Source organism: Lissotriton helveticus, chromosome 3_1, assembly GCF_964261635.1.
Source record: "Lissotriton helveticus chromosome 3_1, aLisHel1.1, whole genome shotgun sequence".
NCBI classification, from domain to species: Eukaryota; Metazoa; Chordata; class Amphibia; order Caudata; family Salamandridae; genus Lissotriton; species Lissotriton helveticus.
Genome location: NC_136061.1, coordinates 431,458,638 through 431,484,803, shown reverse-complemented (window position 1 = coordinate 431,484,803; position 26,166 = coordinate 431,458,638). Strand labels below are relative to the sequence as shown.

The window sequence follows — 26,166 nt, the reverse complement described above, 5'->3', positions numbered from 1 at the left end:
AATCTCAACCAAACAATAGAGAACTTCAACGCCTGGAACACTAGTGCTGCCAACCAAGTCGCCCCCACCAAACCAGCTATAAAGCACAGACCCACCAAATGAGACAGTTGGTACATGCCAGAACTCAACGCATCAAAACATGGGTCTAAACAACAGTAAAGAAGATGGCGATCCAGCAAGAACGACACAGACCGAGCCGCCTACAAATCAACCCTCAACGAATACCGCCACTAGCATGAAGTAAAAAAAAAGAAGCCCTGACACGCCGGACCGAAACCAGCGCTAACCAAACCAAGGAACTCTTCACCATCATCAAAGAATACATCTGCCCTTCAGCCACAGAAACCTGATCCCTTTCTCACAAGAACTCTATGACTCCCTCGCCAACCACTTCCACAAGATAGTAACTATCTACAGAAACTTTGATCCCCAACGCTCCGACATTCTCTGCAACTCATCAACAAAAACCACCTACCACCCATCTTACCACTTGGGAACAACTAAGCACAACTACTACCCTGATGAACTCCATCCAATCAGGAGCACCCACCAACTCGTGCCCCCATTGACTCTTCAACATAGGAAGCAATGAGATCAGCTGCCAGCTCACCACCACGCTCAATGCCTCCTTGACTACAGCCACCTTTCCTGATGCATGGAAACACGCTGAGATTAGACCCCCATCCTCAAGAAATCTTTTGCAGACGCCAGAGAGCTCCAGAACTACCATCCCATCTTCCTCTTCCCGTTACCTGCCAAAGACCTGGAGAAGGCCATCAACCGCCAACTCACTAATCATCTGGAAAAAAAAAACTGCTGGACCCATCCCAACCAGGTTTCAGAGCCAACCACAGCTCTGAGGCATCTGAGCCTTACTTGACAAAGGAGAATCTGCCGCCCTCATCCTCCTGGACCTTTCCTCAGCTTTTGACACAGTCTTCCACCACACACTCATATATCGACTTTGCCAGTTTGGAATTACAGACGATGCCCCTTCCTTCACCGTGCAACTCAAGCACACCATCTGCGGATTGCCCCAAGGCTAGTCCCTCAGTACTACTCACTTCAACATCTAAATGACACCACTCTCGGATATCATCAGATCACATGACATCAACATAATTTCCTATGTCGACACTCAGCTCGTCCTCTTACTCTCAGCGAACCCCATCCTGACGAACACCAATTTACACAACTGCATGAAGATTACCGTGACATGGATGAGAGACAACTGTCTTAAACTCAACACGGACAAAATGGAAGTCCTGATCTTCGGCAGACACACCACCTTTTTGAACGACTCCTGGTGGCCAGCGAAGCTCAGACATACGCCCTCACCAAAAAATCCATGCCCACAACCTCGGGACATAATGGATAGCAAACTCTCCATGAAATGCCAGGTCAACGCAGTCACCGCAGCCCGCTTCCAGGCAATTCACATGATCAGCAAAATCTTCAGATGGCTACCAATCAGCACCAGAAAAACTGTGATGCAGGCCCGCAACACCAGTCGGCTCGACTACGGCAATGCACTCTATGCCGGCACCACCTACGAACTCATGCAAAGACTCCAGACAATCCAGAATGCAGCAGCCAGACTGATCCTCAACCTGCCCAAGAGGACACATGTCACCCAGCACCTGAAAAACCTCCACTGGCTCCCAGTTCAGAAGAGATGCCAGTACAAGCTCCTGACCCACACCTGCAAAGCCCTCTACAACCAAGGAGCACACTACATGACCCATCGCCTGACCTTCCACCAGCCAACCAGAAACCTCTGCTCCGCACACCTTGCCTTCGCTCACACACCACATATCCGCCACAGTTGCACCGGAGCGTGCTTGTTCTCCCACATCGCCGCCAAAGCCAGGAACACTCTACCCCTCCATTTCCGCCCTCGCAGACCCACTTCAGGAAGGACTCCAGACCTGGCTCTTTAACTGATACCTGCAGCACAGTGCCTGGATATTCCCTGAGTGATAAGCCACGCTATACAAATACTACTTGATTGATTGATTTTGCACACATGGTTGAGAATGTGCAAGTAGCACCGAAGCACAAGGGAGGGCATTAAGAACACATGTGCAGGTAGCCCAAAAGCTTAATGAAGGGAATTTAGCCAACACGCTTGGGGGATGTGCAGGTAGCACCGAAGCTCAGGGGAGGGCATGTAGCTTTCACACTGGGGGATGTGCAGGTAGCACAAAAGCTCAAGAGAGAGCATTTAACACTCATGCTGGGGGGATGTGCAGGTAGCACAGAAGCATAAGGGAGGGTACTTAGCACTCACTTTGGGGATATGTGCAGTTAGCATAGAACCTCAAGGGAAGGCATTTAGCACTCATGCTGGGGGGTGTGCAGTTAGCACAGAAGCTCAAGAGAGGGCATTTAGCATTCACCATGGAGGAAGGGCAGGTAGCACAGAAGATTAACGGAGGGCATTTAGTACTCACGCTGGGGGATATGCAGGTGGAACAGAAGCTCAAGGGACAGCATTTAACACGCATGCTGGGGGTTTTGCATGTGCACAGAAGCTCTGGGGAGGGCATTCAGCACACACAGGGGGATTTGCATGTACACAGATGTACAAGGGAGGACATTATTGCACACACTGGGGGGGGGTGCAGGAAGCACAGAAGCTCAAGGAAGGGCATTTAGCACACACGCTGGGGGGATATGCAGGTACCAGAGAAGCTGAAGGGATGGCATTTAACACTCATGCAGGGGGTGTGTGCAGGTAACAGAAGCTGAAGGGATGGCATTTGGCGCATATGCTCAGGGATGTGCAGGCAGCACAGAAGCTCAATGGAGCGCATGCAGCTCTCACATTGGGGGTATGTGCAGGAGGCACAGAAGTTCAAGGGAGGGCATTTATCACACATGCTTGGGAGATGTTAAGGTAGCACCAAAGCACAAGGGAGGGCCTTTAACACTCATACTACGGGGATGTGCAGGTAGCACGGAAGCTCAAGGGAGGGCATTCAGCATACATACTCGTGGATATGCAGTTAGCATACAAGCTTAAGGGAGGGCATTTAGCTCCCACGTCGAGGGTATGTGCAGGAAGCACAGAAGCTCGAGAGTGACGGCATTTAGCACACATGTTCGGGAATGTGCAGGTAGCACCGAAGCTTAATGGAGAGCATTTAGCCCACACGCTTGGGGGATGTGCAGGCAGCACAGAAGCAGGTGTGCATTTGGCACTCACCCCAGGAGATGTGTTGGTAGCACAGACATTTAAATAAGGGCATTTAGCACTCACGCTTGGGGTATCTGCATGTAGCACAGAAGCGTAATGGAGGGCATTTAGAACTCAGACTGGGGGGTGTGCAGGTATCACAGAGGCCTACATTAGGGCCTTAAATACAATGCTGGGGGCAATATGCAGGTGGCACCGTAGTTCAAGGAAGGGCATTTACCATTCACGCTGGGAGAATGTGCAGGAAGCACAGAAGCTCAAGGGAGGGTGTTTAGTACACATGCAGATTAAAGTTTAAAGGCAGCACCAAAGCTTTCAAGAAAGAATTTAGCACACACGCTCTGGATGTGCAGGTAGCGCAGAAGTTCAAGAGAGGGCATTTAGCAGACAGGTAGCACCGAAGCTCAAGGGTGAGCATAGTAGCACATAGTCTTCAAGGTGAACAGGTAGCACGGGATGGAAGCATAGCTTGCAGCACACAGGTTCAGGGGTGGGCAGGTAGTACACAGGTTTTGGAGAGGGTACGCGGCAGAGAAGCTTGATGGGGGCTCAGTAGTGTACAGGCTCGGAGGTGGGCAGGTAATGCACATCCTTAGGCATGAGAAGGAAGTGCATAGGCTCAGGTATAAACATGTGGAACAGATGAAATAAGTATGTGCAAAAGGAAAGAGTGAAAAGACAGTACTGGAGAAGCAACAGATGACTTCTTAGAGATGAAGGATATTCAGAAAGACGTGTGGAGAAAAAGGGAATGCCTATCAGAGTCAGAGATTGCAGAGTAAAGAGTGATTGAGACTCTACAGATCATTACCTTTCCCACAGACCTTAGAAATGTTTAATTCAGTCTCATATTTTCAGAATAGAAAACATTTTCAGTTTTAATTATTCCCAACAAAATCACCGCTGTCAGTCCTGTATTTGCCACTGCTAACCAAATCCAATAGGTCTGACTTGGTTTAGAAATGTGTTCATTGTTCTGTCATCTGTCCAGATGTAAGAACAGAAACCCACAGAGATGCTCCAAAGAGTGGTCAGATGGTACACTGTGTGGAGCACAGGATTGTAGCTCCCCTGTTTTTAATACATGCCCTTAATTACATACTCTATGCCTTTTGGAAAGGATGCCTAGTTACGCTTCTTTGCTACTCGAACCTCTTGCTGGAACATACGTCTAAACTTTATCCCAGTGATTTCTATAGCCTTAGGCCCAAACACACTCTTAATCACAGTAAAGGGCTGTCTTCTCCAACAAGTAGCTTGTGAACTACTGGTAGCTCTCCAGCTACCGGTAAGTAGCTCTGTTCAGCCTAAGAAGCTTTTGCTTGGTTGAAATATTGTATTCATACCAAAATTGTGTTTTCAAGCTCTAAAGGTTTGAGTTATCAGAACTCATACGATGATGTTAGGAGCGTTAAAAAATATAGTTAAATGATAAAAACAAGTGACCGAGAGACTTACTACTAAAATTAATAACTTGGTGCCAATGTAAATACATTCCACATTGACAAAGCATTTGTTATATTACTGCTGGCAACAGTGCGTGTGGCACTGAGGTGATCACTGCTGGTATTCTTGCATATAGTGGTCACTGTTAACTCGAATAATATTAGTAGCGCAAGATGATTTTCATTGAACGATTAGCTCTTGCTACAGAAAAGGCTGGAGAACCCTGCAATAGGGTTTCTGTACTCGATGGAATGCTGTATGTGAGGGGAAAACGAGCAAAGCCCAATCTGCTGTCCATTCTTGAGGGAGTCTGTGTCAAGGAAGATAGACAGCAATGGACAAACTCCTAGATGGTGGGAGGCTTCCTGGACAACCCTTACAAACGAGAGCAAAAGCTCCACTGGTCTACCTAAATGACATGGATGTGACCCTCATCCTCAACGTGCCAAGTACTGCGATGTCCAGGTGGGCTTTCACATGAAAGTCATGAATTTTATGAGTATTATGTACACAAGTGTACCTGTGTTAAGTCACTTGCAAAGCAAAAACTAACCAAGGGATTTGTTCAAATTTAAAATGCTTGCACTGTACCAGTGTGACATTGTTTTTAGAGTACTTACGACAAAAATCTAAGGTGTGCTCTTGCTTGTAAAACGCTGTCCAAGGTACTGGTGCCAGTAAATACTTGTGAAAGAAAACCATGTGAGTACCTAGGAGTAAGAAAACCAGGAAACTGCACGAAGGGGTAAGCTAGTATTGGGGATCTGCACAAGACTACACTAGAGTGATACCCCTGCTAAAAGGCAAGGGGTCAAGCTGCACTGTTAAATTCTCCAATAAGAGAAGTGTTCTGCTGAAAGCACTTGGAATATGGGCTCACACTAGGCCTGGGCTGTAAATTCCGTTCCGCTTGTGGAATTTGCGGAATATGGGTAATTTCGCATTCCGCGGAGATCACAGAATTGCCAGAAATTCTTAGATCCGCGGCTTCGTGGAATTGTTTGCTTGTTTGCGCTTTCGAAATGCGTGTTTGTGAGATATTTCTCACCAAGCACGCAAATAGCATTCGCGAACGGGAAAAAAAGCATTGCGAACAAACAGAACAAGCAATACCGCGTGTTCGCAGAACTTTTGCGTGCTCGCTGAGATTTGTTACCATTTCACTAAGCTTTGCGTAGCGCGACTACACAAATTCCCCTAGTCCACCCAAGCACATAGGAGCCTTTTCTGCTGAGTTTGTGTCACTTGACCAACTGATTGGGTGATAAATGCGATGTGGTTATCTTGATCTGCATTATTTTTGCATGCTGCATTTCAGTCTTGCTCATCATTGTGATGCGGTCAGTGATTGGTAGGTTATAATTTTACTCAATTGTTTGTACAAACATCCTTGATGAAGGATTTTAGGGGGGAAAAAATTGCACTCCAGCAGCAGAGTTCGCAAAGTTTTGCCCAATGCGTGGTCCATGCGGAGCTCCTCAAAACTCCATGAATTGATGAGGAGAGGAGTTTTTCCTCTTGCACGGCTAGCCAAAAATTAATTTGGAGAGTAGAGTGCCTGTGAGAAAAATGGCACGCTAGACCTACTCTTGGCGAGATTTCTCAACGCTGGGTGGTCGCAGCAGGTCGCAACCGCTCGCATTGAGGAATCTGTCGCTCGAGTAGACCATCTACTCAAGTGGCAGAAATAAGCTGTACCCTCTGGTACGAAGCATAGTGCAGTTCACTGTTATTTTACAGTGCAGGAAAAACTCCCGGTGCTAAAAGTCAGTGCGAGCAGTGTGACTTACCACATTGCCGCTCGCGGAAGAGTTTTTTCGGCACTTTGTGGAGTTCCGCAGAGCAGAACTCCGCGAACTCTGCCCAGGCCTATGTAGAAAATGCACCCTGTCTCCACCCATATGGAAAACAAACACCCAAAGTCTCTAACAACTCAACTTTTACCTTTTCTGAAACGTCTGCACTCACCAACTCGAGAACATAAATCTGCCTGTATTGATTGAGTCATTCATTCATTCATTCTTCATCCCTATCCAACTAGACAGTAAATGAATTTACCTTCGTATAGTGCACCTTTTAACCAAACGAAGGAAGACAGCACACGCGGTCTACAGACCAGAGATATCGATAAACGTTACTGTTATCAGTCCCCACGCTGCACTGCTCGAGACAGACAACTAATTCTGTGAACGTTTGCCGAGCGTCTCTTCACCTTATCCGCCACGGGACTGATGAGAACTTCATTCCGTTAAGCCCGGCCGTTCCCCTGTATATCTACGCGTTACACCCAACTCTCTGAGTAGATTGGTCAATAATATCAAGTTGGGTCGGCAAAACGTGCGGTTGACAGCGTGCCTCAGCGCTTTGAGAAGCCATAGACTGATAGAGGACAGTTTATTTATTTGCAACTAGATACGAATCACCCAACCCAAGATATTAAGTCTCTTTATATCTCTGCGACCTGCGTATTCCTACGGTTTTTACCCGCTTTTAGAAAGACAAACCTAGAATATATCCACGTCAGTTTTTGACGCACTAGAAGAATATCGATGGTACAGTCCTGAAGAAGACACAACTCACGTGTCGAAACGCGTCGACAGGAAACCATCTATTTTTATAGTGTCCAATGAAAGTTTTAACCATTACAAATTATGTATATTTACAATGAAGTTTGCATTTCCCCTGAACATTGTAATACATTTTTATCGTATGATTTTTTATGAATACTTAAAAGAAATTAAAACCAAGTTTATTGGAGAAAGCAGTTGCCTAATGTTCTTGTAGATAATTTTATCTGCATGTGTACATGCTAGTAACGTTTGTGCATGCCTGGGAACTTTTGTTTACATATATTCTCTACCCTGACCCAGGATTGCTATTCGCACCAGGGGGCTCCTGTTTCTTTACATAGAGCACCTTGTGAACTGAACATGTTGAGGTGCTCTTGGTGGCTCACAGACAAGAGACCTGAGGCACTAGATATGAAAGGAACTCCTCAGTATTACAAAACACGGTTAAATAAGGAAACCAGGCTTCAAACGCAGGTTGTGCTCATTCCAGAGTTTCCAAATGAGCCACGGGACCACGTACCCTCCCCAGTGGAGTACAAACCACATTCACCCACCCCTGCTACACGCCTCAATGACAGTGGCATAACAAAGGCCCCCGCTGCCCCTGCAGTGCAGGGGGCCCGAGCTCCAGGGTGCCCTCTCAGCACAGTACCCTGAGAGCTCCTGAGTGAGTCCAGAGGGGTTCCCTCCATTTATTTTGCGGGGGTCCCCCTCAAGTTCCGTTATGCCACTGCTCGATGAAGAGGCTTCAATGACCACTGCTGACCTAGCCACAAGCGTGAGGCTGGGCGCCCCTCCTCCCATGCCTGGTCCACTCATGTGGCCACAGAGATGCCAACATGTGCCTTGTATTCCGTGCTCCAGAGATGGATCTCAGCGGTATCACGAACATACCAGAGCACGGCACATATATCTATATTTATCTCCCCCATCCAGCCCTTCATGTCTCAGGGTTTCCAATTACTTGCAAACGAGGAGAAAAAAGAAACATTAAGTGGTATCTCTGTCTCGATCAGTGTTCATCGGGCCGGTATTGATCGCCCGCGGCTGGCAGGGGAATATGTGGATTTTAATATTCCAGTTACATATGTAAACAGGGGAAACTGAAGGAGGGTGATGTAAGATTCACTGATGTGAACTCTTTTAAACCCACACCCCGGCGGGCTTTGTGTTATCAGAGCAAACCAAACCACCTTACGGTGCAAAACACACACACACACACACACCACCGCCGTGCCCAAGAAGCGAGGCAAGAGCATCTGCAACACACTAATTCGACCAATTCATTTAACAAGTAGTAGATGAAGGAGGGAGTCTGCGAGCCAATATAGGGCAGTAGGGATCTCCTCTTCTCAAAGGAAAAGAAGTAATTAGCAGTTCATGGCCCAATTAATTCGCAGTAAGTGGGATTACGGATACACAAAGGCGAACTAAAAAAAGAAGTGAAAAAGACAGAAAACGCAGAGGAATGTGCAAGAAGGCTAGCAGCCCCCTTCTGGACACCATAATATGTATTTATTATATAGTTTGCTTATGACAAAATAACAAAATTCTGTGAAACATGAAGGGGTAACAGGGCCAGCGTGAAAGTCAGGGATGGTGTGAAAGTCAGAATTAAGGGTCAGGCTGACATTGAGTTAGTGTTTCGGGGCATTCTAGGGTTAGTATTTTATGGGGATGGGGGTTAGTATAAATAGTACAGAATAGTTAGGTTTATATTTAACAGTATGAGCAAGTTACATTTCAAGATTTTATGTAATTGTATTTTGTTACTCGATTATCATTAGTTACTTTTAGAAGTTTTCTGTAGATATACCGAAGACATGGAGGACCAAGCCTATAATGAGAGAAACAAAAGTACAAGCCACAAAATTCACAGTGTTTTTACCTTAAAGCAAATACTGGCTGAATATGTCACACTTAAGACCTGTACAAAATGACCTCATTGCTAATTAGCATTTAAAGAAGATTAGAGTATAAGACATAAATGATATTTAACAAGTGATGGTACAAATTCTAAATCTCTTAACAAACCTACACTCAAAGGAATGGCATAACCGAAGATTGACAAAGGATAGAGGCTTTTTATCCCCACTGTAAGGATAATCACTGTGGGCCAAGATCAGCACACGGTCCTAGCTTCCAATCAGACCACCACTCCTGCAGCAGCATTCACACCAGAGTTCAACACATGGAAAAGCAAAAACAGGAGGAAGATGACACACTTCTATCTGCCTAATCAACAAATGTATCTTCACGCCATAAGGCTATGATATTAGCTTGAAATGTTTCCTATCTTCTGATGCACGTACCTATCTTCAGCCAGTTGGCCTGAGGTGCTGAGTGAATCATCACATTTATGTAGCACACAGTAGTGTACGAGAAGCTTCAAGTCATGTGAAAAGGTTAGAAAAACTATTTTTCCCTTTGAAAAATGAGGAAGTGTAATCTGCAGGAAAGCTACTCCTGGGTGTAAAATGTTGATCTTTAAGCGCCATGCTAGCACCTTTAGTGTGAACACTATGCAAGGTATCTGAGCTTCTGAAGTGTAATGCCTTTCTACTAGAACATAAGGTAAGCAATGAACGAAATTATGGAATTGACTATTTAGCTACAAGGCCAAAATAAAGTATGCTGAATTTGTCATTTACAATTATTAACAGTGCCTACCAGGATGAAATGGTTTCTTGCAAATGGTAGCGAGGGGGAGGATAATCAACGAAAGGGCAATAGTTCTGTTTTTATGGAAAACACTGTGTGGGATTACAAAAAAGGGGAAGGGTGCTGACTGTTTGAAAGAATAGCACTCTTTCTTTCCTAATAATAATAATAAAAATATTAAAATAATTCCAGTTTCTTTGCATTTGATTGCAGCTCATTGGCACACATAAAAACTCCCGGATTCCTGAAGACCTGCAAATAAAGCCATAAGCCTGCCTAAAAGTTAGAGTTAATGGGAAGGTCCCAAAGCAGGGGCGTAACACAGGCCCCCACATCCCCCGCTGTGCAGAGGGCTGCCTCAGCATAGAACTCAGGCCTGAGCACTCCGGAGTGGGGGCCCCTTCCTGTACATTGCAGGAGACCCTTTAAACTTACGTTCCAGCCTGAGATGCGCTAAGCGCCTGCCGTCACGGGATGCAGGCTTGTTAAAATCATTAAACTTTAGATGTACATAAGCGGCGTTCATTTATGTTCACCACAGCATATTGTTAAAGGTAAAATGACGGTCATGAACATTGCCTGCGCCATCTTGCTTAGTGGGTATTTCTATGTGCACATAAGCTGCAGCCATTTTACACATCACAGCCATTTTGTACTCTGTTGGTCACCTTTGTTTCACACTGTCCTTGCTAGCATCCTTCTGACTCTCTGACCAAACCTGATATGTGTGCTGGGGGTTATAAACCCTATTGTCACGACAAACCTTAGTGCCACTTGCTGCCCCGTTTTTCCTCTCATCTCTGTTTACAGGCAAACCTATGGACACTCTTACACAAACAGGTTCCAAATACCAAACAGACTCTTGCAAACATGGTTTATTGCACTGCACACAGCAAGACTTGGTTTTGCCAACAATGGGACCTGTTTTTATCCACAGAACAGATTCTTAGATCTGGCCGGTCTCACATGTTTTAGACCCTGAAGAAAGGTCCAGCTGCGAGATAACATTGTCTGTTTTGACCTGGGTAGGAGGATATTTACTGTTGGGTTTGTGTGGTAACCTGCCCGGGGCGGGCACTCAAGCTTGTGTAACCATGTAAATAAAACAGATGCATTGTGTCAAACCTGTATAAAAGGAAGAGCCAAAAGAGATGCAGTTAGAGAACCTCCCTGAGACATCCCGGTGTCTGAGTTGATGTGTTCTCCTCTGGAGTAATAAACCCTTTTCTTGCCTTCCAGTTGCCAGCGCCTGTCTCGTTATTTTGATAGTGACTAACAAGTGAATTTAAGGTGTCCTTGGGCCGGGCAGCATTGGGGGTCTTAGGAGACTTGCTGCTTTTCACAGGCTGAGGACTGACAAGGACATGCTTCCTGCTTTCAGGGGCAGTGGAAGCGGGGCAGGACTGGCCTCGAGGAGTTTGGGCAGGTACACGCGAGTGTGCAGTGCCTTTGGACACTGGAATCGGTGCACCGGGCCCAATGCACCTTTAAAGCTGAGGCAAGCGCGTTCCTGCCACACACCTGTTTTTTTATGCTAGTGTATCGGTCTCACGGTCCATATTACAGCCGAAAGTGGCATTCCTTCTGCCCCCATTACAGTTGGGAGCTGGTGCGGGCGAAACATGCCAGTACATTGACGAGGTATGACAGGTGAGTAACTCTCCCTGGATCACTTGAAGCAGGTGCACCATGGTGGGATCACTGGATCCCTTGAAGAGGTTTGACAGATGCGCAATACGTGACAGATGGATCACGTGAAGCAGGTGCACTCACTCGTATGGGATAAGAGTCATGCGCACAAACGTCCTTCCTGCATTTGGGGGCTCTACGAGATGGCACTGCACCAATTGCATTTGCGTGTTGCAACAGGTAACATTACTCGTTATAAGTTGTTCCCCACACCTCACTACTGCTGCGTTTTGGCACTGTAGGGAACTCGTCTCGCCAGTGCCACATTTAACACACCCAACTCACTGACCTCACAAGGACAGCAGACCACATCGGCTGGCAGGGATTCAAACTCATGACTTACAGACCCCCTCATATGTCATCGATGAGTTTTCAACTCTCTGAGACTTCCTGCTACCTTACGTGCCTCGGTATCCACAATAAGCATCTGGAGGCTGCACCACAAATGCCTGTGGCTGCATGCATGGCAACTCGAGAAGACGTTTCATCGTCGCCATTGTAAGAAAAGTAACACCTGGCTGTAAGGTTGTTCGTTTTCTAAAAGAAATTCACATTGCTTCAACGGCATTACAGCTGTAGCAAGGATTCATTCAAGCTGTCGACTTAAACAACAGGACCTTCTAGTTTGCCAGTGATATATGTATTTGTTATTTATTTGTAATAGTTGTATAGTGCCGACCTAGCCTGCGGGGCATCAAAGCACTGTACATACAACTGGAAAAGGAAATGTGAAACTTATATTGTTGAGAGGGTGGAAACGAGGATATAGGAAAACAGGGAGATAGATTAGTATAGTTATAGAGCATCACCTAGCACAGAACAACCGTATGCGGTGCATCCACACAACGTCTCATTACAAGACCACGGTTAGCATGCGGTAAGCCCCCGCAGCATCTCGTGGAGCCCAGGGCCCACATGGCCTTTCAATACGGAATTCTGGGATGGGGGCCATAAACAGAGATCCGAGATGTGTGAATGCTACTTGCTCTGCGGGTGCATTTTGTGGAGCTGAGAAAGGTGTGGTCATTACTATGTGAGATCAATATTTCATGTTACTGTGGGGAGCCGTTAAAACATATTTACTGTGTGGGGGCATTGATGTGGGCTTTAATTCTCTTTACTGAGTGAGATTATTAATGCTACTTACTGTGTGAGACCATTACAGCTAGTTACACAGTGGGCCTATATCGCTAGTTACATAGTGAGGCCTTTAAAAGGTGAGGTATTCATTTTAGTTACTGTGCTGGGACATTAAATTGGGTTATTGAGTGGGTCATTAAATACCATTACTGAATGGGACAGTTAATGCTAGTTCATGTGAGTGAACATTAGTGTACACTTTTTGCCTGTGGGCACTGATGAATTTATTGCCATGTGCTATTGAGACACATACAACCTGAGATAAATGATGCAAGTACTGCCTAGGACATGGGTATCTAGTTAGGTTGTAGAGGGACGGATCCATTCCAATTAATTCTCATAGATTTGCATGAACTAATTCCGTGAAACTAATTTGCCTGAAAAAGAAATCTGCATAGATGAGACCTCCTGGACCTATGTTGTATACACCTGATCAAAGACCACTCATGCACTTGCTGTCTGTGACCATGAATGTTACTGCCTTCGCCATTGAAGCATATTGGAATCAGGGGAGAAGGCAGTTTAGGAAAATTGATTGCTAGTACTACCTGGTGTAACGGATACATGCAGTGTATTCACAGCATCTCTTTCCTTTGAGCTCATCTGAGGTTAAGTGTCACAGACGGGCAATGCTTTGTCTACTGAGGTGTAAGGAAGATGAAAGATCATGCTTATACATCCAAAGTGTTTCAGTTGGGTCAATATTTCAATTGGCTGTTAGACCTGGCCTCCTTGGCCTGATTTTCCCTGATTTTTTGCCTCTACCTCCTGTATTTTTGACTACGCGGTGGATTGGTTATCCATGATTGGCATATATGATTTACTGGTAAGTTCCTAGCAGAGTGCACAGTATGTGCTCAGGGCCTGTAAATCAAATGCTACTAGTGGGCATGCAGCACCGATTGTGTCCCCCACACCAGAAGACCTTCAAATTTGTCTCAGTTCTACCATTGCAGTGTCTGCACGGGCAATTTTTACCTGCCATGTCAACCTGGTAAGGGCACTCACTTGCCAGGCCCTAACCTTCCTTTTTCTTACATGTAAGTCACCCATAAGGTAGACCCAAGGTACCCTTATTGGCAGGGTGCAGTGCAGGGGCGTAACACAGGCTCCAGCCCTCCTCAGCACAGCACTTCACCTCGGCAGGAGAGCTCCTCATAGAGTCCGGAGGGGGCCCCTCCACGTGCCTTGCAGGGGGGCCCCCTTAATCTTAGTTACACCACTGTCCCAAAGAAAGGAAAAGAGGGGAAGCATCACATCAATGTTACATGTAAGCAGTGATGATGGTCACCCTAATCAAACTTGTGACCAAAGTATGATGTGCCACGATTGATAGCATTAACAAAAATAGAGACCACAACAAATGGACTAGTGAAGACTTTATTCCATACCTAATCGGAGAGCAGATGGTGTGACGACAATTTCCCCACCTGCGGAATGATATGTTGAGTTCTGGTTGGTCATCTCATTCTCAAACTGATCTGCACTGAGTCTTTGCATCAAACCGCCATTGGTGCTATCTGTTTGGAGGTAGGACCCCTGCTCGTCATACACAGCAATAAGCTGCAAAAAAAGCAAAAAATAACATGTGGTTAGCCAAAAGGTGAAATGCTATATGCTATGCCAAACATTTTAGACACGTAATTGAGAGATTCTGAAAATTTATATTTTAATATAGACAACTGGAACATGCAAAACGCTGGAAATAAAGATGTCACCTGTAAGGTTATTCAAATTACAAAAGTTAACATTGTTCATCCTGTCTATTTGAAAATTCTTCTCCATTGGTCTCTGCTTCTGTGTGGTGTCAGAATCACTAGAGGGGGGTAATCCAGCGATATATATATTTTTTTTTAAAGGGTTGATGGGGCACCAATAATGTCCAAGTGGGAGATTGGTTTATAAGAGTATCAGGAAAACAAACCAGGTTTACACATCCCCTGTGTCGTTTGCCCAGATGTCACCCTGGTGTATGACACTTTACAGGTAACCGTGCCAATTTATACAACTTACACACAGTCTAGGTTTGCCACCTAACTCAACCTAGGCACTGCTTCCATTTATGGGTTTTCAGTGCAACAACCGCATGCGCTTTTCATGTTTTATACTTGGTTTGCTTACATTGAAATAACACATCTGATAGCAATTCTGTGTAAGTAAGAAGTCCAGGACTCGAAATAAAGACCACATTATAGGGTGAGGTGCCCACCCTCTTTCAGACACATTTCCATGTTTTCATCTTGATGGGTTAAGAATTTAATCATGCCATATACTGCATTTCCTTATCCACAGCCATCTTGGACAGCGGAGAGAGCTGTTATGAGTGCTTAATTTGAGCCGGTGCTAAGCACCAGCACTTAATTGGTTTCCGGTGCTCGGCACAGAACCTAATTGTCAACACCATACTTGGAACAGTCCACCACATGGTGGCGCTGCTCATCAAATTTAGAGATGAGCAGAACAACGGTAGTTTAGGAATAAAATATACTTTAAAATTGCAAATACCTGCCTCTCCAGCCATTCCTTTAGCTTTGGGGACCTGAAATTATCTGACCTGTCATGCAAGAGAGGTGGTTAGTAGTTGTTTTTGAAGCAATGACAAGGGCAATGGGTGGTGCAAGCTGCAGTGGCTTCCTGGTCAGAGCCCTGGCACTTAATATTTTACAAATTAAACAATGGTTATGGTCAAGGTTTACGTAAAGAACTTTCCAGTGACCTGTGTGTTTAAGCAGCACTCTTCACCTAACATATATAATTCAGACAAGTCTGTTACTCCAAATGCAGTCACCAAAAGTAAGAGACTAAGCTGCACCACAAAGGTCTGCAGAAAAAATGAGAATCAGTCACTCATGGGCCCATCCAACCGCGAAACTATGAAACAAGGGATGAGGCGTAGGCGCTCTTGGCCCCAGAACTGGAGACTCTGTGCACTTTCTGATACTGGTCACACACACAAATTGCATTGGCTAGACTTAATTAATAATTAGTTCCTTGTGTCTTAAAAATCCACTCTGTTTAATGCATTTCAATGTTCAGTTGGAACCAATGCCTTGTTCGGCCCTTCAAAGCCACATTTTTCAACTTTAGAATTCTGGGAGGAATCAAGGTAGATTGGCCACATGTTGGCAGATTATTATAATAGCAGTCACTAACAAAACGCGTTTTCACAATTTCCCATTCCATATTGGACTCCAATATGAGGGCTGGTTGCATTTTAATTAAACATCCTAGGAAACAAATTAATCATGTGATCTGGTCTAGGCCACTCAGATACCTAGAACACTGTTACGATTATTTGCATGCATGAATACCACAAGTGATCTTTGAAGCTGAAAGGTTTGTTATTGAAATATCTCAAGTCAATAGTATTCATTTATTGACCAAACTTCAAAGTTTGCACTACCAGCTTTGAACCTCGGACATGAAGCTTACCAACAGACCCATTGTAATGGCGGCCTATTTGGAAGCCACATATTCTACTGCGACTAAAGAAGATTTCTTGTTTCATTTTGCATCTGATACAGAGTGCCATCTCAAGCAAGGTTTCTCAGCTTCTTGAATTAGAGCCTACAAACATGGTTTGTTGATATAGGTGCTAAGACAACCAGAAATGCTGATATATAATGGATTTTTTTATCAGATGGGCGTATTTTGCGGATCTGCGGTCCGCGAATTTGCGTGAAATCGCAAAAAAATCTAAGAATTCGCAGATTTTTCCGTGAACTCGCTGATTTTTTTGCGATTTGCACTGGAGTACTTTCTACTGGTTAATCCAGTAAGTGCTACCTCTTTGGGTAAATGTGTAGTGCTTTTCCTACACTGCAGCTGCGTAAAGGGCCAGATGATTTGTCTCCACTGACCATGTGTGCCTATAACTTTGCCACCGCGCCAAAAGGTGCCGAGGTCTCTGAATGAGCCGTCTATCATAGTTGGGAAAGGGCGGGAAGACGTTTGATACCACTAGTGTGTGGTGCGAGGCCAAAAGGGGAGGGCTTCTATGCGTGTCAACATGCCTCTTGTGTATAAAGGGTCAGAGAGCGAGCAGGGCAGCAGGTGAGGAGAAAGCACCCTCCTGGTCACAGGAACTACACGGGGATTGTGCTCGAGCAACTCATGGATTCAAAGACCTCCCTCGAGTATTACAGCTAATTTTCGACTGCAGATATGGGGTTAAAGCACACTTGCCCAGCCTCAACCGTGCTCACTAATGTTTTGGGCTGATTAAAATGTTACTGAATTTGAGCTTCAACTCGGGCACCTGCTATATCTGTAAGTGCTTCCTGTTGAGGTTTAATTTTTGTGACAGGAGCCTCGTGCCAGATTGAATCCTGCCCTGCATAGTTATCCACGAAGATGCCACCGTTTTGTGCAATACCTCTACTCAACTGGAGTACTTTCCTGGCTAATCAGTAAGTGCTACCTCGTTGGGTAAATGTAAAGTGCTTTTCCTACACTGCAGCAGCGTAAAGGGCCAGAAGACTTGCCTCCAGTGACCGTGTGCCCCTGTAACTTTGGTCCCTTGAGTGAGCTGGCCATAAAAATAAAAAAAATCCGCCCACGAGCGAATTTGCAAATTTTGCAGCAATTTCGCGAGATTCGTAGATCACGAAATTGCCGAAAATCCACAAATTTCGCGAGCGGAACAGATTTTTGGCCCATACTTACCGGGTCGCTCTACTGTTGCACGGGAAGGGTGGAAGTACAATATATAATCAATTAATCAAGATTTATAAACCCTGGCTAATCACACGATAGATTATCCAGGTGCTAGCAGGTCCAAGAGGCTTGTTTGTACAGCCAGGTCTTGAGGGTCCTTCTGAATTCTGAAAGTGAGGTGATGGTCCGGAGTTGCGTGGGGAGTCTGTTTCAGGTGTTAGCCGCTACGTGGAAGAAGGAGTGACCTCCACTTCTGCTTCGGTAGATGCGGGAAGTATGGGCAAGTGATAGGAAGGCAGAGCGTAGAATTCTCGACAGTTGGTGGAAGTTCAGGCGGTAGTTAATGTAGGCAGGTCCTTGTTTGTGTAGAGCCTTGTGTGTGTCAGCAGCTTAAATTGGCATCTCTTCTGTAAGGGGAGCCAGTGGAGTTGTCTGAGGTGGGTGTGATGTGGTCAGGGAAGGCTGAGGTTGAGTCTGGCTGTGGAGTTCTGTATGGTCTGAAGTCTCTGTAGGAGGTGTGTGGCGATTCCTCTGTATTCCTCTGTAGAGAGCGTTGCCGTAGTCCAGTCGATTGGTGATAAGGGCCCGTGTCATGGTGCATCTTGTGTACAGAGGTAGCCACTTGAAGATCTTACATAGCATGAGCTGAGTGAGGAAGCAGGTGGAGGAGATGGCATTGATCTGTGATTTCATGGTAAGCTTGTTGATGATTCCGAGGTTTCTGGCGTGGTCAGAGGGAGTGGGTGCGGGTCGTAGGTCTTATAGCCACCAGGAGTCTTTCCATGTGTTGCTATTGCTGCAGAAGATCTATACTTCCGTCTTGGCTGTGCTCAGCTGCAGGCAGTTGCTCTTCATCTTTTCAGGTGCAGACTGGAGGGACAGGGGGCACAACTTAGCCAGGGAAATGGAAAGGGAGCTTGGGCCTAGGCACCTGAATGAAAGTGACCACGGGTCCTGTGTAAGAGGTCAATACATTGAGCTGCTGGTGGAGCGGGAAAGGTGCAGAAACAAATAGAGGTCTGGGGGGTTCCAGAGGCACAGGAAGATCCGAGCACCCGGGGCAGCAGTGTACAGTTCCTGTCTACACTAATAGAACGTGATTAGGGAGAGGCAGCAATGTGCAGCTCGCAGCTGCAATGGACAACGACGGCACCTGCAGTTAAAGTGCGAGCCATGTTTTCTTCCAGCACATGGAGCATTCTTTGTTAATTTCCTGTTTGCTCCCACCATGCCTTTCACAGCCCTCCTTAAGACGAAAAAATTGCATGGGAAGCGCTGCCCTATGTAGGACAAGAATTTCAACACTTGATTGGTGTGCAACACAAGAGAAGGCTGTGTATAACGGTTAGGTGGTGCCCAAGAAGCATGCAAAGGTATGAGGAAAGTGGGTGGAGTATCGTAGACTGCGTTGAAATGTATATTCGGGTGGGAATTGGTGGGGTACAACCAAAGGTATCCTTTTACAGTATTTCAGGTCCTGTGGATTTGTTGTGGGTTGTTGATTGCTTCAAAAACCAATTAAATTATTTTTTTTAATGAATTAAAAAAAAAAAAGAATTCTGAAACTTAAATATGTGGCCCTATTGGATACCATCAAATGGTTTCTGGTAGCAGAGTGAGCTGAGGTTCTTCCACTGGAAATCAAGTGGTTGTCCCAACTCTAAAGGAGGCCAAGAAACCACAAGTGTGGCGGAATAAGGTGCCACCATGTTTTCACGTGTTCCAATATCGCCGCACTCTTAATGACCCCTTTAATGAACCTCCAACTCCATTTTCCTGCGAACAACTTTTGACAATATTAATATTTCAGCATGCTAAAAACTGGAATCAAAGCACATCAAATTCTCAGATACAAACATTTACAGAATAGCTGGATATCCAAAAACCAACCACAAAGGGAGTAAGCTGCATTCCGTTGCGTGTCCTCAGAGTAGTGATACAAGCAACAGAGGTAAATCACTTCTTTAGGTCTTCCTGTGAACAAATGACACTGAATATTAAAACACACTATCCACACTAGGCACCGCGCCGCAGCTCTGCACTTGATTAAAATGGATCTGTAACTTCGAATATTAATCCGCACCAGAAGAAGGCATAGAAATGTCAGACTCGGCTCAGAATTTGCTCATCTTTATTTACAGACAATCTGTTGTACTCTAAAGATTTGAAAAAATGCACTCGAAAGGACTAGTTCAGCTGAATAAGAAGATTTTCTTCCAGCTTGGCGCCCACTTGGGAATACTTCAATGAAATGGAAAGTCCTGGAACATTTAAAACTTTTTTCAAGAAGTCTTCTCGTCCCTAAGAGATGCATAAATACATCAGCTAACAGCATACGGCGGAGCTAGTTTGTCCTACTGTAACTTTGTAATTTGCAGTTTTTATAAAACACGTGAATCCTTTATGAAAGAACCTCTTTCCCGGATTAAAGCTCAGCCTTTCCAAGGGGACACAAGACAATATTTGCAAGAGGGAAAACAGTTACATGTCTGTGTTTAGAAACGTGAACTCGATGCCAACATTCTCAAACCAGGCAGTGTGGCTCGAGATAATTAAATACACTTTGGTTGGGGAAGGGAAAAGATCAAAAGACTGTCCTGAATCCCTTTACCCAAGCTTCCTATGAAGATTACATTTACCTAATGAAGTATGACCAAGTATATCTGAAGGAAATGTAGCGTGGATATCAATTTTGAAGCATTCGTAAGAACATCACGTGGGAGAAAGCTTGATCCGTTTACCACCATCGTAAGACTCGAACACAAACCACAAGCTGAAATATATTGTTGTAAAACTACCCTCCCTACTGTACTAAAGATCTCTTCTGGCTTGCCTCCAAAAAGAAGAAACGGAGACAAACTTACTCGGGTGGCTGCAGAATTAAAAAGTGTCAAGCCATCAGAGTTGTCAGCTCGAGAAGAAATGGCCTACAAAACATTTGTCCAAAGACCTGATTGTCTACAAGAATCAGTACAAATGATATTATTACACTACTACAAATCACTGACGCCACTTTTAGCAAGACAACATTGATTTAGCTCAGAGTTCTATAAGAACCAGGCTTTATTCACCTCACTCCAGTGGCATAGCTAGATGTACTGCCACCAGGGTGGCACCTAAGTTTGCCACCCGGGTGCAAGTAAGACCATGGGGAGAGGGGAATGGGATAGCAGCTGACGGATGAAATGACTCCGGGAGCTCAATAGTTTTTCTCACACAACCCAAACTGGGATTCTTGGCTCCCTGCACTCGGTATCCAATTGGCATGCGAAGGCTGTGGAGGTGAGGGAGGCACGGGGGTCTGGCGTGTGTTTTTTTTTAACTTTATCAAATGTGGGGATTATACTTTATTGTACTGGGCATTTGCTTGCTAGCCTTTAAGGTCAGGGGATTTGTTTGCGACTTGGGCCTTTGTTAGCTGAAATTGTACTGGGTATTTGCTTTAAAGGAATAGTCAATTCACTTTTTAGGCCGAGTTATTTATAACTCGTACCTATTAATACTGAACCAAAGTCTCTTGAACCAGCCGGATTTCGTGCAATGCATGTTGTGCACTCAAGCATGAAGCTTCCCCAGGCGCGCGCTTGGCCTCGCACACCACCATCAAAGGCTTCTGCTCCCCCTCACTCAAACCCCATCCCCATATGCTCCTTTCCTCCCTCCCACTCGCTGGCTCACCCGCCCCCCACCAGGCTCTTGAAGCGTGACGCACACACACCAATCTCACAAACCATCCGTGCATCCACATACACTACACATGCACGCACTATATGCACACTACTTCACATACACAGCTACCCGCGTAATCACTCGCGTTTTTTTTTTTCATTTCGCGGCCGATTGTTTTTTGGTTTTTTTTGCCACCGCCAATGCTTGTTTATGGGGCGTGCTACATTTTACTTTCACTGCCAGTGTTTATTATATTTTGGGAATAACATCCCTCTACATTACTTTTTATTAGGCGCATTATCCTACTGTTGTCTGCTTTATCAACATGTGTTTAATGGCATCGCTCTCTATTAAGGATCACTGATCAAGTTCAACCTCCTTCCTGACAGTCTGTTCTATGCACATAGCTTCGTTCTTCGTGTACACCCCCAGGCCATCATGTGGTTTGTGCACGAAGCCTAACTCTTCTTGTACTGTCTCCATACATTCTGTGCACACAGATTGACTCTCGGTCCTGCCTTTATTTATTCCAGGTGTTTTCTGCATGCAGTTGGCCTCTCATGCATACAGCCTCACTCTTCTCGTCAGCCCCCATACCCCCATGTGCTCTGTACACACAGCCTTACTTGTTGTGCACTGCCTGCATGCCAACATGCGCTCTGGGCACACAGCCTTACTCTGTGTTCAGACTCCATATCTTTCACGTTTTTTCACCATGCATTTTGACTTGTGCATTTGCCTACTCGTGCACACAGGCTCACTGTTCATGTTCAGCTTATATCCCCCATGTACTCTCTGCACACACACTCACTCTTCCTGCACTACCTCCATGTCTTCATGTGCTCTTTGCAGACAGTCTTGCTCCATGTTCAGCCTTCATCTTTCCTAGGTCTACGCAGTTTGCTATCAACGCACAGCCCACTGTTTGTGTACTGCTTACATCCCTCATGCGCTCTATGTAGACAGTCTTGCTCCATGTTCAGCTTCCATCCCTCCTAGGTGTTCTCTGCGTGCACTTTGCCTTCAATACAGCCTCACTCTTCCTCTACTGCCTCCATATGCTCTATGTGCACAGTCTTACTTCCTGTTCAGCCTCCATCACTCTTATATGTTCTCTGCACGTATTTTGCTTTCAAAACACAGCCTCACTCTTCCTCTTCTGCCTCCATGCCTCCATATGCTCCCCGGTAGCTTGTTTCCTTTCCAGTGTAAGAATTGGCTTTGTAGTTTGGTTTGCCCTGTTCCCATCATGCACTGGGACAGGAACAGACTAATTTGCATACAGCCAGGTTCTGAAACTGGGATGATGCAGTGAGCTAAAAAACGGTGTTGGATCTAGCCCTGATCTCTTGACTGGGTGAGAGTTTTCTGCTTAATTCAGAGACTCTGTCCATCACCACCCCTTGTTGTAAATTATTTTGTCCACCCTAAGCGTGGAAGGGTATGCTCAGACATGAGTCCCTTGCTCACTGCACCATCAGGATTCAAGCAAGCCGGGCCGAAGAGGCTGAAATGCCAGAAACCGGTCCCCGGTAGCTTGTTTCCTTTCCAGTGTAAGAATTGGCTTTGTAGTTTGGTTTGCCCTGTTCCCATCATGCACTGGGACAGGAACAGACTAATTTGCATACAGCCAGGTTCTGAAACTGGGATGATGCAGTGAGCTAAAAACGGTGTTGGATCTAGCCCTGATCTCTTGACTGGGTGAGAGTTTTCTGCTTAATTCAGAGACTCTGTCCATCACCACCCCTTGTTGTAAATTATTTTGTCCACCCTAAGCGTGGAAGGGTATGCTCAGACATGAGTCCCTTGCTCACTGCACCATCAGGATTCAAGCAAGCCGGGCCGAAGAGGCTGAAATGCCAGAAACCGGTCCCCGGTAGCTTGTTTCCTTTCCAGTGTAAGAATTGGCTTTGAAGTTTGGTTTGCCCTGTTCCCATCATGCACTGGGACAGGAACAGACTAATTTGCATACAGCCAGGTTCTGAAACTGGGATGATGCAGTGAGCTAAAAAACGGTGTTGGATCTAGCCCTGATCTCTTGACTGGGTGAGAGTTTTCTGCTTAATTCAGAGACTCTGTCCATCACCACCCCTTGTTGTAAATTATTTTGTCCACCCTAAGCGTGGAAGGGTATGCTCAGACATGAGTCCCTTGCTCACTGCACCATCAGGATTCAAGCAAGCCGGGCCGAAGAGGCTGAAATGCGAGAAACCGGTCCCCGGTAGCTTGTTTCCTTTCCAGTGTAAGAATTGGCTTTGTAGTTTGGTTTGCCCTGTTCCCATCATGCACTGGGACAGGAACAGACTAATTTGCATACAGCCAGGTTCTGAAACTGGGATGATGCAGTGAGCTAAAAAACGGTGTTGGATCTAGCCCTGATCTCTTGACTGGGTGAGAGTTTTCTGCTTAATACAGAGACTCTGTCCATCACCACCCCTTGTTGTAAATTATTTTGTCCACCCTAAGCGTGGAAGGGTATGCTCAGACATGAGTCCCTTGCTCACTGCACCATCAGGATTCAAGCAAGCCGGGCCGAAGAGGCTGAAATGCCAGAAACCGGTCCCCGGTAGCTTGTTTCCTTTCCAGTGTAAGAATTGGCTTTGTAGTTTGGTTTGCCCTGTTCCCATCATGCACTGGGACAGGAACAGACTAATTTGCATACAGCCAGGTTCTGAAACTGGGATGATGCAGTGAGCTAAAAAACGGTGTTGGATCTAGCCCTGATCTCTTGACTGGGTGAGAGTTTTCTGCTTAATTCAGAGACTCTGTCCATCACCACCCCTTGTTGTAAATTATTTTGTCCACCCTAAGCGTGGAAGGGTATGCTCAGACATGAGTCCCTTGCTCACTGCACCATCAGGATTCAAGCAAGCCGGGCCAAAGAGGCTGAAATGCCAGAAACCGGTCCCCGGTAGCTTGTTTCCTTTCCAGTGTAAGAATTGGCTTTGTAGTTTGGTTTGCCCTGTTCCCATCATGCACTGGGACAGGAACAGACTAATTTGCATACAGCCAGGTTCTGAAACTGGGATGATGCAGTGAGCTAAAAAACGGTGTTGGATCTAGCCCTGATCTCTTGACTGGGTGAGTTTTCTGCTTAATTCAGAGACTCTGTCCATCACCACCCCTTGTTGTAAATTATTTTGTCCACCCTAAGCGTGGAAGGGTATGCTCAGACATGAGTCCCTTGCTCACTGCACCATCAGGATTCAAGCAAGCCGGGCCGAAGAGGCTGAAATGCCAGAAACCGGTCCCCGGTAGCTTGTTTCCTTTCCAGTGTAAGAATTGGCGTTGTAGTTTGGTTTGCCCTGTTCCCATCATGCACTGGGACAGGAACAGACTAATTTGCATACAGCCAGGTTCTGAAACTGGGATGATGCAGTGAGCTAAAAAACGGTGTTGGATCTAGCCCTGATCTCTTGACTGGGTGAGAGTTTTCTGCTTAATTCAGAGACTCTGTCCATCACCACCCCTTGTTGTAAATTATTTTGTCCACCCTAAGCGTGGAAGGGTATGCTCAGACATGAGTCCCTTGCTCACTGCACCATCAGGATTCAAGCAAGCCGGGCCGAAGAGGCTGAAATGCCAGAAACCGGTCCCCGGTAGCTTGTTTCCTTTCCAGTGTAAGAATTGGCTTTGTAGTTTGGTTTGCCCTGTTCCCATCATGCACTGGGACAGGAACAGACTAATTTGCATACAGCCAGGTTCTGAAACTGGGATGATGCAGTGAGCTAAAAAACGGTGTTGGATCTAGCCCTGATCTCTTGACTGGGTGAGAGTTTTCTGCTTAATTCAGAGACTCTGTCCATCACCACCCCTTGTTGTAAATTATTTTGTCCACCCTAAGCGTGGAAGGGTATGCTCAGACATGAGTCCCTTGCTCACTGCACCATCAGGATTCAAGCAAGCCGGGCCGAAGAGGCTGAAATGCCAGAAACCGGTCCCCGGTAGCTTGTTTCCTTTCCAGTGTAAGAATTGGCGTTGTAGTTTGGTTTGCCCTGTTCCCATCATGCACTGGGACAGGAACAGACTAATTTGCATACAGCCAGGTTCTGAAACTGGGATGATGCAGTGAGCTAAAAAACGGTGTTGGATCTAGCCCTGATCTCTTGACTGGGTGAGAGTTTTCTGCTTAATTCAGAGACTCTGTCCATCACCACCCCTTGTTGTAAATTATTTTGTCCACCCTAAGCGTGGAAGGGTATGCTCAGACATGAGTCCCTTGCTCACTGCACCATCAGGATTCAAGCAAGCCGGGCCGAAGAGGCTGAAATGCCAGAAACCGGTCCCCGGTAGCTTGTTTCCTTTCCAGTGTAAGAATTGGCTTTGTAGTTTGGTTTGCCCTGTTCCCATCATGCACTGGGACAGGAACAGACTAATTTGCATACAGCCAGGTTCTGAAACTGGGATGATGCAGTGAGCTAAAAAACGGTGTTGGATCTAGCCCTGATCTCTTGACTGGGTGAGAGTTTTCTGCTTAATTCAGAGACTCTGTCCATCACCACCCCTTGTTGTAAATTATTTTGTCCACCCTAAGCGTGGAAGGGTATGCTCAGACATGAGTCCCTTGCTCACTGCACCATCAGGATTCAAGCAAGCCGGGCCGAAGAGGCTGAAATGCCAGAAACCGGTCCCCGGTAGCTTGTTTCCTTTCCAGTGTAAGAATTGGCTTTGTAGTTTGGTTTGCCCTGTTCCCATCATGCACTGGGACAGGAACAGACTAATTTGCATACAGCCAGGTTCTGAAACTGGGATGATGCAGTGAGCTAAAAAACGGTGTTGGATCTAGCCCTGATCTCTTGACTGGGTGAGAGTTTTCTGCTTAATTCAGAGACTCTGTCCATCACCACCCCTTGTTGTAAATTATTTTGTCCACCCTAAGCGTGGAAGGGTATGCTCAGACATGAGTCCCTTGCTCACTGCACCATCAGGATTCAAGCAAGCCGGGCCGAAGAGGCTGAAATGCCAGAAACCGGTCCCCGGTAGCTTGTTTCCTTTCCAGTGTAAGAATTGGCTTTGTAGTTTGGTTTGCCCTGTTCCCATCATGCACTGGGACAGGAACAGACTAATTTGCATACAGCCAGGTTCTGAAACTGGGATGATGCAGTGAGCTAAAAAACGGTGTTGGATCTAGCCCTG

General features: G+C 45.8%; 1 protein-coding gene across 1 annotated transcript in view; it reads right to left on the bottom strand.

Annotated features, from left to right (window-relative positions):
- The window catches only part of PARD3B (par-3 family cell polarity regulator beta), a 2,182,026-nt gene that overhangs the window by 1,592,518 nt on the left and 563,342 nt on the right, over window positions 1–26,166 (bottom strand). The window contains exon 3 of the mRNA XM_078680290.1: window positions 14,097–14,268. Within this exon, the coding sequence (XP_078536416.1) occupies window positions 14,097–14,268 (172 nt within the window). The remainder of the gene's footprint in view (window positions 1–14,096; window positions 14,269–26,166) is intronic.